Source organism: Olea europaea, chromosome 10 (genome assembly GCF_002742605.1).
Source record: "Olea europaea var. sylvestris chromosome 10, O_europaea_v1, whole genome shotgun sequence".
NCBI classification, from domain to species: Eukaryota; Viridiplantae; Streptophyta; class Magnoliopsida; order Lamiales; family Oleaceae; genus Olea; species Olea europaea.
In genome coordinates this window covers 375,209-388,035 of record NC_036246.1, presented here as the reverse complement: position 1 = coordinate 388,035, position 12,827 = coordinate 375,209, and the positions used below count along the sequence as shown (strand labels likewise).

Genomic DNA, 12,827 nt, shown 5'->3' with positions numbered 1-12,827 from the left:
AACCCAAGTCGATTCCGGTTATCATTTCATGTAAAATTATGTGAAAAATTAATTGTTTATTAGGAAAAAGTGCCCTAAATTAAAGTTCCGAATTGAGTTCAAGTCAACCTGAAATCAACCCGACTTCCCCCTAAAATTAACTCAAGTCGATTTGAATCGTGCCTATTGGTCGGGTAATATGCCCAATCCTAGTTTCCGTCATTATCATTGACCAACCAGCTCCTATTAAAAGTTCAAAACTAAATTGTTAACGGAACAATAAGTTGAGGACCAATAGTACAATTTTTACCTGTTAGAGTCAAATGTAGAATCCCTTGCAATTCTGTCCTTTACTAGTTCTTGAAGATTCTTAAAATATATATATGTATTGAATAATCACTCTTTATATGGGGGGAAAATTGAAAGGGATAATACAGTAAATAATAATTCAAAATGAACTGTAGTAATTATGACAACAAGAAAAAGAAATAACATTGAATATATGGATATGTGATTGACAATTGAAGACAATTTATTTATTTCTCTCTGATTAATGACTTCTATTAATTATTACATTTGAGAAAATTGTTCCTTATAAAATGTTGGTGTCAACTAGAACTGTCAATGAATTGAATTTTGATCCGAATCCGATGAAATTAACGGGAGATCGATTTAATGTTCCAATCCGATTAAGATCCAAATTCGATAATTCGTTAACTAAATGGAGTAAATATGAATATATGTCGATCCGATCCGATTTATTATAATAATATTATATATTATATATATTATATCATAATTTATTAAACATAATTTTTTCCATTTTGAAACTTATATTATACTTTACGCATAATTTTCAAATAATAAATAATATTAGATAATAGTATAATATTTTCTCTTGAAATATTCAAAGAGGTTTAATTTTTTATTAATTAAAATAAGATAAAAATAACCATAGTAATTTGTTTTATAACATCAAAACTAATAATTAATATATCCAAAAATAATTTACTTTGTTAAAATTGATATTGTTTTTTATTTAATTTTGTTAAGGCTATGATTTTTAGTGAAAATAATAAAATAAACTAGTAAATATTTAGAATTGACAATTGAGTAATATCCCACGTTGAAAGACCACTAAAACATTTGAAGAAAAGTACCCTTTAAAAATGTAGTATCCCACATAGGAAAATTATTAAAACGTTCCAAGAGAAATCTTCTTTAAAAGGAACTAAAGAAGTATCACTTGGATAAAAAATTGATTTGAGTCTTCTAGTATATTAAGTAAACCCATCAAGATAGTTATAAAAAAAAAATTGGGAAAAAATTGGTGAAAAAAAATTTGGATCGGATTATCGGATCAAATATCCGATAACATAGCAAATTGGATATGAATTTAACAATCAAATATCCGTTGGATTATCGGATCGGATTGGATAATTTTTCTTAAGGATCGGATCGGATTTGAGCAGATCCACTCCATATCCGATCCATTGACAGCCCTAGTGTCAACTGGCAGTAGAACCAACCTCTTGGCTTGATTTTCAATTTGCAAAAAACTTAATTTTTATTTTTCCACATTTACACATGTTGCGTGTTGGTATTAAATCTAAAGTGATGCAAGTCACATAAAACCTATGACACATCATGTGACTTGTAAAACACACAGATTTCTCATCGTCCAACCTGACCAAGTTCGACCATTATAGATCAAGCAAGTCAAGAGTTTGTAAGGCCATTCAACAAAATAAATTTTCCCAAGCACTTTATCAAAGCCAACACGCTCATCAATCTACTCAAGACGGGAGAGAAACTTACGAGATACTTAAAAAGTAACAAAATACTTTTGCGCATCACTAGTTCACAACATAAAATATGCTACATCAAAAGAGAGATCTGTTCTCGTGTAAATAATCTCAATCCTTGTAAAAGAAAGTGACATTTAACTCGTACACAGTAAGCATGCAATTCTAATAGCGCACACAATAAATTACTAATACGAATTCAACATTCGAGCTCATGATTTTTCAGATTAGATAACAATATTGCTAAATATACACTCCTTCCTTTATATTCTTTTTGACATTGCTTTTGCTTTTTGAAAAATGTGACCAAGAAAACTATATTTTTTAAACAATCCAATAATATCTTGTCACGCGGCACAATGTAAAGAAAGATGTAAAAGATGATATACATATAACGTGATTAATTAGGTAATCCATTTGAGTAACAAGAGAGTTCATCACTAACTATCAAGTCACAGCTAAGATGCCGTACATGACTATCATTATAAGGAGCTGGTGACATCTTTTATCACATTTAAGCGTCGAACCAAACATATTTTAATAAAAAAAAAATATCTACATTTTGAGCCTAACCACTCAAGTCACAAATGACATTTCAACAAATGCTGATAAACATAATGATATGTATGTATATATAATAAGCCTAACACTCAAATTTTTTGTTGTGATCTTCACCAGGATAAAATTTGAATGGTCCATGCTTGGCATTTATTTATACAACTGCTTCTGCCCTGTTGCAACTATAAATCTCTTCTAACTCACATCTAAATTGAATCGTCAACATATTCTTCTCTAGTATTATATTTTGAGATATGGATCTCCAACATTTCGGGTTCATAACACTTGAATCTCGCCAAACTATTCTAGCATTTACTATTGAATTAATCTACTTGAACCAAATGTCTTACCTAATTTTTGACCGAATTGACAAGTGACGCCCCCCTATTGGAGGGGCACCTATCCATTCCAATAAGGGCACGACACTTGTTAATTCGGTCATTCATTTGGTAAATGATTTGGTACATATAGCATCTCCCTTTACTATTAAAACTAATTGTTATTAAATACAACGGGAAATAGGATAAACTCTAACATAAATTTTCAGAATGAAGACCAGGAAAAAGAATTGGTTCAGTGTATTGAAGTAAATATCATGGTTGATCCTATCATGCCAACTAAGTCAATAGATCATTATCCAAAGATTAAGTAATAAAAAGAACTCACAACAGTAACTAAGTTTCTTCACACTTTTTAATGTTTCGTCTACAAATGTATATACGTAAATTCATATATACAATATCCGATCTTTCTGGAAAAAATGAAAAAGGAATTGTGAAGGCAAAAGGAACAACAAAAAAGAAACATTTGTTAGATTTTCTCTTTAGGCGAGCCATGTGTGTCTAGTTGGGGTTGATGGATTAAAAGCAATTAGGGAAGAGGTCGAAAGAGTGGTTAAAAAGGGAAGAAAGGGATGAACACAACATATTCATGTACTCTTATCCAATTATGCTCTCTCTTCTGGATCGAAATTCATATTTTAACATTAACCCAAAAATAATTTTAAAAAAAAAATCTTTTTAGATAACTCGAATAAAACGTAAAATTTAATTGCTAACTTAATTTCGAATCAATTTAATTGTAATGCTAAATCCGGAAACCAAAGAATAATACCTTCTGAGCCGTGACCAGACTAAACTATACAAAATTCAATTTCATCAAGCTAATGTTAGTTAAACACGAGTACTTACACGATTTCTGAATATAATTAAAAAAATGCTATTTGATGGTTTTTTTTTTTTTTTATAAAGGAAAGGATAATAGAATAGCTTATCTTCAGTTACACATTGCTTCCAAGGAAGGAGTCTTCAAACTGCAGAAAGGTAGGCAGATTAATTTTGAAACCAAAAGATAACTACAAAAAAGGCACATTCCAAAGTTATGACAAAGCCTTCAGATTGTCTCCACATAATGAAGCAACTCATAATGAATAGAAAGTACTAGGTTTAAAATATAAAAAATAAAAAATAAATCTTTTGGGTTTGAATGGAGAAAATTCCCTTACACAAATGGTCAAGTAGCTCAAAAATAATCTAATAATATTAGGAAAGAGTAAGAGCGAAAAATGAATTTTCAAAAGATATAATACAAATGCTCTATGAACAACCCCAAATGCATCAGAAAAGATTTTATACTGCTTAATACAATAAAGTAACCAATAAATTGGTTTTTCAGCATGAATCTTTACAAATGAACAAAATATTCATGGATAAAAAGATTGAACCTTGATTACCCGAGACTTGATCTTAGGCCAGATGCCAATCTTCCACCTAGCCTCGTCTTTCTTTCTGGACAAGAAACGTGGGAAGTCCAATATATACCAAGCCGATCAAACAACCCACCCCACTACAAAAAAGCACAAGTACGTGTTGAGCAAATAACAATGCCATCAACAAAAGAGCAGGCATCCAAAGCGGGAACAAACAGAAACAGTAAGTGCCACATTATGGATGGTGCGAGGAGGTTACTGTATCCCAGACTTCCCCGTTCTGGAATGAGAAGAAAATTCCACGGAGGCTCTTTGGAGGTAAAGCAGCAAGTTTGGCCAGATGGATATGATATCAACCTTCCATCAAAGCCGTTTCAATTTCTGATAATGGAGCTGCAACAGAATGCAATGGAATTATAGATAGGTAAAGACGAGAACAACAAAAATGCAATAATGTGAAAGACTTGCAGAAAACAAGAAAAAGAAAAAAGTTGAACAACTGCTAAACATTGTTGCGTGTCGGAAGAAAACAGTTTTACAATTTGAAGGAAAAAATCAAAGTTAGATAAACTGCAAGCAACTTGACTCGTCACCCACCTAATACAGAAACAAAGAAGAGGCGGAAAAATATTGGCTCTAACTTCACTACAAAAAGGAAGCCACAGAATTCCAACAGCTGGAAGCACCTTTCAGGATACTAGTTCTTTGCAATTTTTACATTTTCTCCTCCGGTACAGATGGAAGCACCTTTCAGGATACTAATTCTTTGCAATCTTTTAAATTTTCTCCTCCGGTGGTGGAGAATTTAAAATTGCTTTTCAAGGGCTGAAGTAACACGTGGTTAGCTAACAGGCAGCTAAGAATACACCACATTTCCCTGAAGCGCCATCTTAGCATCAGGAAGTTCCATTTGATAACCATGTTCTAAAAGAATGATTTCTACACTACACCTGCTCATATCATATGTTCCAGGTAAATTATCCAAAGGCACATAGACAAGTCAAGCGTCCATAGAAGCAAGCCAGTAACCAACAATAGCTTATCAAACAAGCTCGATATATTTTCGGAAAGGAAAAATAAATAAATCTAGCCCAAAAAGGACTGACAAAGTTCACATCAACATACCAAGCAAATCCTCGTACGTATCTGCAAATAGTGAAGTGTCTAGTAGCAAAGGAGGTGAGAAAATTTGATCTTGAGTTTCATCCATGTCATAAAATGATCTATGTGCATCAGAAACTGAAGAATTTGAACCAATGGCAGAGAGGAAGCCTTTGACACTGTCAAAGTCGTTGAGTGAATCCAAATCATTTAACATGTAACTGATTCCATTATACTTGCCCCCAAAATGATTGTCTGGAGCACAAGCCTCAAGCAAGGAAGGATCTGTTTGAGCTGTGAATAATTGTCTACTTTTCAGTGAATTAGGCTTCTTCTCTTGGTCAAGACGGGAAAGCCCAGACCCTGGAAGCGGTACAAAGAAGTGTTCAGAGCTATCATCAGAACGGCTGTCTTGGGAAGACTCCAAGTTATAGGATTGAGATGAAAGAGCAGCTTCTCTAACAGATCTCTTCAAGTTTTGGAGGAAAAAATGATCATCATCTGCTGAAACAGGGACAAATAGAATATAAACTCAACATAAAGAACGCGTAATTAAACCATGCATGTATAAGATAGGAACTGCGGAATAAACACAAACCATGTGGTGGGTTATCTATATTATTCTTTGAAAGAGGCTGTTCCACAGACTTCTTGTCAGAAATATTTTCCACTTGATTAATTTGAGGTATAGCATGACGTTTTTGCATGTTCCCACTTTTTCCAGAAGAATTTGGCGCGGAGCTAAACAGTGGTGGCAATTTTAAAGCAGGGGGGCTAGCTGATGCCTTTTCAAGCTGCAAAGATGATAATCTTGAGGTCATCTCGGCAAAATCATCAAGAACACTTTCCTGGCCATTAAAATAATTTTATCAGGAGCAATCTGAGCAGCTCAGCAAAATCATGAGTTTGTGTTCTACAGAAAATGATTCGAACAAAATTGAAAGAGAGAAATACCAATATCCTTCCACTGCCCTGTGCCTGGATAGGCGAGTTCAATCTGCTATGTTGTTTACTCACAGAGGGGAGATGGGATGATATACTGTTAACTTCCTCTGTAAGCTCTGAGATTGAATTCTGTATGGACGGAGCAACATCCTTCAGTTGATCGATTAGCACCTGCAAAAATCCCAACTCTTAAGAAAAAGTTTCAATAGGAGACATCTGACTTAGCCACACCACTATATCCAATTATAGAATAAAAGCTTCAGAAGTTTTAACTTAAAACCTTGTTCATCACCCTCTGGTGAAAGTTTCAAGGTACATCCACTATTAGATTGACCTTCTAACCTCTTCAATGGGACCACAGTGCGTAGGTAAATAAATTCATTACTCACCTGTATGCTATCCAGATGCTGCTTATGTTCAACAAGTGCTGCAGCCAAAGACTCGGCATGACTAGGGGTACCACCATTATGCATACTTCGTAGGAGCTCTGGACCCTCTCCATCATTCGCTTTTGCCTAGGAAAATCATAATGTGATAAAGATCAGCATGCTGTTTGTAGATGAATTTAAAGTTGAGAAATGATATTACAATATATTAGGAGCAAAAATCTTCACATCAACACAGCTAAGTTTAAAGGAGCTTTTTGACTGTTCAAGTAAGAATATTTCACAAACCTAAATGATAAGAACAAGTTAAATTTCAAGACACTTTGTTATAAAAATACATGATACAAGTGAAAGATGATGACTTCCTTTACAAACCAACAGTGTAGTATTGGTGCACCACAAGTGACAGACAATAGTATGGGTCAATTTAGCTAATCAAGGATAAATGTGTGCATCTAGGTCAAGAAAGAAAGCAATGATACTTGATATTTTACCATGACTAGTAGATATGAAGCGTAGGAAGAGAGTCAATGTAGCTTGCAAAGAATAGAAAAATAGGTCAAAGGTAAAACAATTGAAGGACACGGGATGACATGATATAAACTTTAGTATATATGGATAAATTGGACCTCTCCATAAATGAGTACCATATTAAATAAAATCAGGAAAAAGTATTCAAGAGGGAAAACTCAAATTTATTAAAAATAAGGCTTAGCTTGTTTTGGTACTATGCAATAACAATGTTTGCTCGTAGCCAGAATGTTATGCCAAAAGTGGGTAAGATAAATGGCTCAATTTTTTGATATCCATTTTTCACCCAGCACAATATCTCCTTATCAAAGGTTATTTCAGACTTAAGCCTGCACACCACCAGAAGAGGGCATTTACCGCATTCCACGGAAAAGGTTCATGAACACAATTACTGATAAGGAAAAATGACTGGATCATCACCAGCCAGAGCACTGATAAATACAAGCATCCACAGAATTTAAGTTGTTATCAACCAGAGCAAAATTCCTTGATCAGCACAAAACAACATACCAATTGCAGTGATTGTTTGTGTATGCGTTGTAGGGCATGTGTCCAACGCCTCAAAACTTCTGCTATATCAACAGTTGGCTGCCCTCTCACGCTTCTTTCATCTACTTGAGATTTTTTTCCATCGTTTCCTTGAGCATAGGAATAATCTAATTTAAATTCGTTCTTCTCTTTGTTTACATTTTCTTTCAGACCATCAATTTCCCCATTATTGAGGTGTGACGGAGGTTGATTAGCAGATGGAACTAGAGAGCTTTGATCCATTGCTGCCAACAAAGATGAACCGGAGATGCGATACCTGGAACAGAATGTCAAACATTAAGTCAGTCGCTATAGACAATTGGTATCGGATAGAACCAAAAAGCATGTAGAGGACATTACCTATGCTCACGATGAGCTATAAGATCCTCAATAGGGCCTGACGCGAGAACTTCATGTTGACCTATATAGAAATTATGTATGTATTAAGGACCACGCTCAGTGTTGTATGCCATCATCAAACTTCATCGGTAATATTTAGTTGAAGATGCTAAATGAAAAACCGGGGATTACAATTATAGATAAGATTCGATTAGATTTCCCCAAAAAAAAAAAGAGGATAACAATGGTATAAACAGAGTGAGAACCACTTAGACAAATGCAAATTGCCTGAGAAAATTACAAGAGAAATTTTCAATTTTTCAGTCAAACCAGCATTGAAGTAACAGTAGGCATGACATATCAGAGAAGTACATCAGGCAGTGCTTGAAGATCTTCATGAAAATGGCAATATTAAAAGAACAAGAACTCAAAAACCAATTACAATTGGCATTGTTCCTAGCATGTTCATTTGAGCAGCAACAGCAATCACCTACAGGTAACCATGTCCTGTGCAAGTTTGAAATTTTCTTCGGGTAACAAGATGATGAACCAGGAAGGACCGAACACACAATATTTACATTTCAACATTAACCTCCAACTAATTATGATGGTCCAAGCAGAAGAACAATATGCCATTTTTTTGCATTTCAGCGGTAGTGAAGCACGTGTCCAAATTACAATGACATCTAGACTATTAGGGTCTCTTTGCCAGTTTTTTTCCGCATATTTTAACTGTTTTTGGTTGGCACTTTTTTTGAGAGGTTGGAGAAACCAATGTTTGTTAGTTTTTTGGAGCACTAACTACCCAAATCCTGTGTAGAGTAGTTTAAGTTGTATTTCTCTTATTATTTTTCTAGATTACCTCTAGCATGTTAATGAAAATGCAGCAAAATAATTGAGTTCATATCCACAAACAATTTTCTTGTGACTTGTATTTTGTTCAATGGATGAATGTCATCTTTTAAAAAGTATTTAACCAAAAGAGATTAGATGTACCTACTCATGAAAATTAGCTTCACAATTATTTTCTTTTTTCTTCAACTTATAATCTAATAGAAAACGATTGGCATGCAAGAGCTTATTCAAAGCAACAATAATTATTCCAAAGATTAGTCCATACACAATAGGAAATGATTGGGTAAACTATGTCAAGACATATTGAATTGTAAGGTGTCATATTCGATGGGTTGGACTGTTTTAAAATTTGCTACTAAAAATCACCCAAAATCAGACCTCTCATAAACACCCAAAATCTGTACTTTAAAAAATCCATAACCGGTACCCAAAACTCCCAAGCAGAGGCCCCTAAAGGAAGCATATCATCCAATTTCATTAAAAGCCAAAGCAAACCAAAAAATAAGCACAAATTATGGTATACCCAAATAAATTAATGAAAAACACTTATTTTAAGTAAATTTTCGGTCTGCCATTAGTTGTATATAACAGAAATCCTGAATGGCATTTGATTTAAGAGATACCAACCTTTTATTTAATGAAATCAGACGAAGTAAAATTTATCTAACGTTAAATCTAAAGAACCACAAGTTTTTGTGCATACTCTTGCGAGATAACAAGGAGTCCCACAAGTGAGTAGCTCTCTGAACAATATGAGAGTTCTGACTTGAACTAGACACAAGCTCATCCCAATGTTCACCTTCCAACTTCACTTTGTTTCTTAAATCGTGTAGTTTCTCAAGCTCTTGTTGTAGATACGCCTAATATCAAGAAAGACAGATAGATGCAAGAAAAGACTCACGCTTAGAAAATAATGTGAAATATTTCAATTGTCAAGCCCTCCAATAATTCAATATAATATAATCATTATTTACATCTTCAGCAGATAGACCACGAAACTCAGCTGTCATTTCATGAGCCAGATTGGACCACATGGCCTGTCTCTGAACTGCTGTCTCGGCATTTTTCAGAAATCTTCGTCTTTCTAGAGCTATTCTACCCTGTTAATAAATAAATAACAACCTGAGGTATATAAGTATGAAATTCATGTTGAACACGCTGATCAATTAAAAGAGTGAATGTACGAAAAAGAAGGCTAGTGTTTTTCTAGATTGATTCACTACCAAAACATCAAGGACCGTTATCGAAATTTGATGATTAATTCTAGCTCCTTGCACCTATTAGATCAGACTTATCCCAAGAATAAATGCTCCACCCCTCTTCGATATGTAAGATAGACAGAGAACAAATTTCGTGTACAGTATTTAAATAAATCAGTGGTGCCATTCCATTCACAACACATCACAGCATCATTAATAAGTCGGTAAGTAGGAAAAGAAAATTTGAATGAACGTTCATTTTGTTCTGTGATTGTCACTACTTAAGAAGAAAATAAGAATCAGTATCCCAGTAAGTTATTTTGTTCCAGACAGTTAAATAAATCATTACAAGAGAAAAAATTATGCTTTAATGTGAAAAATCTTCATATAATAGGTAAAAAAGGATCAACAGAGAACAGCTTTTAAATTCTCATAAACACTAACCCAAATAGTTCTCCAACTATAACAAGGAATTCTTCAGAACACAGGCCCCCCTTCATAAACTTTAATATACAGAAACTGAAGCCTCATTTAGGGTCAGTAATCAAGTTAAATGAGTGGAAGAGTTATTCAACAAAAAAGTTAGTCTGACAATCTTTTCTCCATTGCCTTTCATGGAAAAAAAGAAAGAGCGTGCAGGTCACTAACTGTCCAATAAGAGTAAAATAGTTTCTTTCTCAGTTAAGGGAAAAAAGATCAGAAGCAAAATTACCTTAGTTACAGGAAGTAATGTAGCTGCATGCGAGAAAGCTACATCTGTCAATGGAGCAGGGAGCGGGTTGTATGAGACATCAGCTGCAAATGTTCGTTTGTGAACTTCTCGCAAAGCATGCAAAGAAAGTTGCCACAGAAGTTCGACGAATCTGCATTTAGCATGCAAAATTTATCGTTGACTGGACATGTATATAAAGTGGCCATCAAACTACAACCATTGAGAGGTCCACATGCAATTATAGTTCCAGCAATATGTAAGACGGGAAAACTCATGGAAACGTGATAAAGAGAAGTGAATGGCAAAATTTTTATCCCTCCAAAGTGGAAAAATAAAACAAATTCCTTCAGAATGTCCTTCAAATAAGAATGACAAATGAAGTAAACAAACAAAATAAAAACTAATAATGAATATAATATAATCACTCTAAGACAATGCAGTAAAAGAATTGTGATGACCACCTAGTATAACATCATTGCTTGTAAAAGTGAAATAGTGATAGATACTCCCATTGAAACGGAAACAGTCCTAAGAAACATATCTAAATACGTTTTTGCCCATCGTCACATGATCCATTGTCTTAAGTGATGCAAAAAAAGGGTTTAAAATTCAGAAATGGTTGTCAAAATTCAATACTGTTTCTGAATAAGTAGAATATAGTGAAAGTACTAGCAAGAGAAATAGTAGTAGAAAACTCCATACCTGCAAAAAAACTAAAACACATCACACATCTTATAGAAACAAGCTACCAAATTTTTTACCTCGGTTTCATGTGTTTACAAATCCTACTGAGAATGTTTCCAAAAAAATTACAAGTTCTGTATTTCGTAACTATTATTGAACGGACATGTTTTCAAAGAGCTTATCCAAGTAATGGAATTCAAGTGCATTAATTATCCAATTGTGTAAGGTGGAGTAATTTAATGCTTCTTTATTCCAAAATAATCAAAACTAACTCTATATGAACTGAGTTAATATTGTCTTCACTCCTGTAATAGCAAGTTACTTAATAATGCAACTGAGGATAGCTGCCTAGGTGTATATTAAATGGTTATTTAACTAGCTCCATATATATGTTCTTGTTTTCACCAGAACTGGCAGCATGGTGACACTCCCAAAACAGAGCAAGGCTGCCAAATTTCCAAAAAGATCATGGTGCCGTTAACATTCTAGTGTAGTTCAATCAAAAACTCGGGAAAAATATATCGACTAAAGAGCTGAAAGTACATTCTGATCAACTCAAATATAAACAAAATTCCTAACACAAGGACCTTGGTCCACAGCAAGTGGCAAGTGATGAAACCCTCGAATTGCTCCTTGGCAACGCCCCTTGGGATTCAAGATCACTAATAATCCCCTGCACAACCTAAATTTTCCAATTAAAACTCAAATTTAGTTCAACCAAGTTACATATATAGCTATACATCTGAGAAATTCAATAAATCAAGACCGGAATTACCTTTCGAAAATCACGAGACTGAGCCGAATCAAAAATCGGCCACACCTTATCAAAGTCCTGTAAGATCCAAATGCCAAAAGAATTTCAATACAATGAAAATATATCAAACCCTATATAAAAATAAAAAATAAATAAATAAATAAAAATTCCAAATCTATAAAAATCGCGTCTGTACTTTGGCGGATTGAATAGGGCCACGGAGAGAGGAAAGGATGAAGTATAGAAGCTGTTCGCCTAATTTCGGATTGGAATGACGGAATAGTCCGACCCGAGGAGTCCCGTTGTTCGACCCGATTCCGATTACGGCTGGATCCAGACCAAGTAACAAGCAATTCGTGTACATCGCACTCTCCAGCTCTATCTCTCTCTCTTTCTCCCTATCCATTGTCATTAAACACACTCCCCCCTCTCGCTGTGCGTAAGATTCGGGTTGGTTTTGTTTCCTATTTGATTTGTTTTGGTATCACTTTTATGGCATACTTGTGTAATCTTTGAAATGATGACACCTTGAGGATTGTTTAAGTTGCGAAAATGCCTCTAATTTTGAATTTTGGGGTGAAACTGAGATTTTCCTAGTTAGGTGGGGCCCGGCTGGACGAATGAATCAGGAAAATTTTGAAATGCTCGGTGGGTGTGAGGGGTTGGTCTCTAATGTGTGCCGCTTCACTTATTCGTCGGCCAACATCGGGACCGGTGCTCATAGACTTTATAGTTGCCGCTGT

At 34.5% G+C, this 12,827-nt stretch overlaps 1 protein-coding gene across 10 annotated transcripts; it reads right to left on the bottom strand.

The window, feature by feature from the left end:
- Positions 1-3,571: 3,571 nt before the first annotated feature.
- On the bottom strand, positions 3,572-12,827 carry LOC111400776 (AUGMIN subunit 6-like). 10 transcript variants are annotated; one of them, XR_002703851.1, is made up of 15 exons: positions 12,281-12,827; positions 12,106-12,162; positions 11,918-12,012; positions 10,647-10,797; positions 9,710-9,835; positions 9,439-9,595; positions 7,902-7,962; positions 7,524-7,818; positions 6,486-6,611; positions 6,106-6,267; positions 5,750-5,999; positions 5,176-5,655; positions 4,648-4,927; positions 4,075-4,443; positions 3,572-3,654 (listed from the first exon to the last, which is right to left on the bottom strand). XR_002703851.1 is itself a non-coding variant. In XM_023028173.1 (13 exons), exons 1-13 carry the CDS (start codon positions 12,494-12,496, stop codon positions 4,403-4,405), a joined length of 2,217 nt encoding a protein of 738 aa, XP_022883941.1. In that variant the 5' UTR covers positions 12,497-12,827; the 3' UTR covers positions 3,860-4,402. The 10 variants fall into 10 exon arrangements, 2 of the variants coding, with proteins under 2 accessions (XP_022883941.1, XP_022883942.1); XR_002703848.1 differs by lacking the exon at positions 4,648-4,927 and having other exon boundaries at positions 4,066-4,187; positions 4,310-4,443; XR_002703849.1 differs by lacking the exon at positions 4,648-4,927 and having other exon boundaries at positions 4,075-4,187; positions 4,310-4,443.

Coding starts and splice junctions, on each gene's coding strand:
- LOC111400776 (XM_023028173.1), bottom strand. CDS start 12,496: ATGACAATGGATAGGGAGAAAGAGAGAGAGATAGAGCTGGAGAGTGCG. Junction 12,163..12,280: donor GCCCTATTCAATCCGCCAAA/GTACAGACGCGA, acceptor TGGATCTTACAG/GACTTTGATAAGGTGTGGCC. Junction 10,798..11,917: donor GCCACTTGCTGTGGACCAAG/GTCCTTGTGTTA, acceptor TGCTAAATGCAG/ATTCGTCGAACTTCTGTGGC.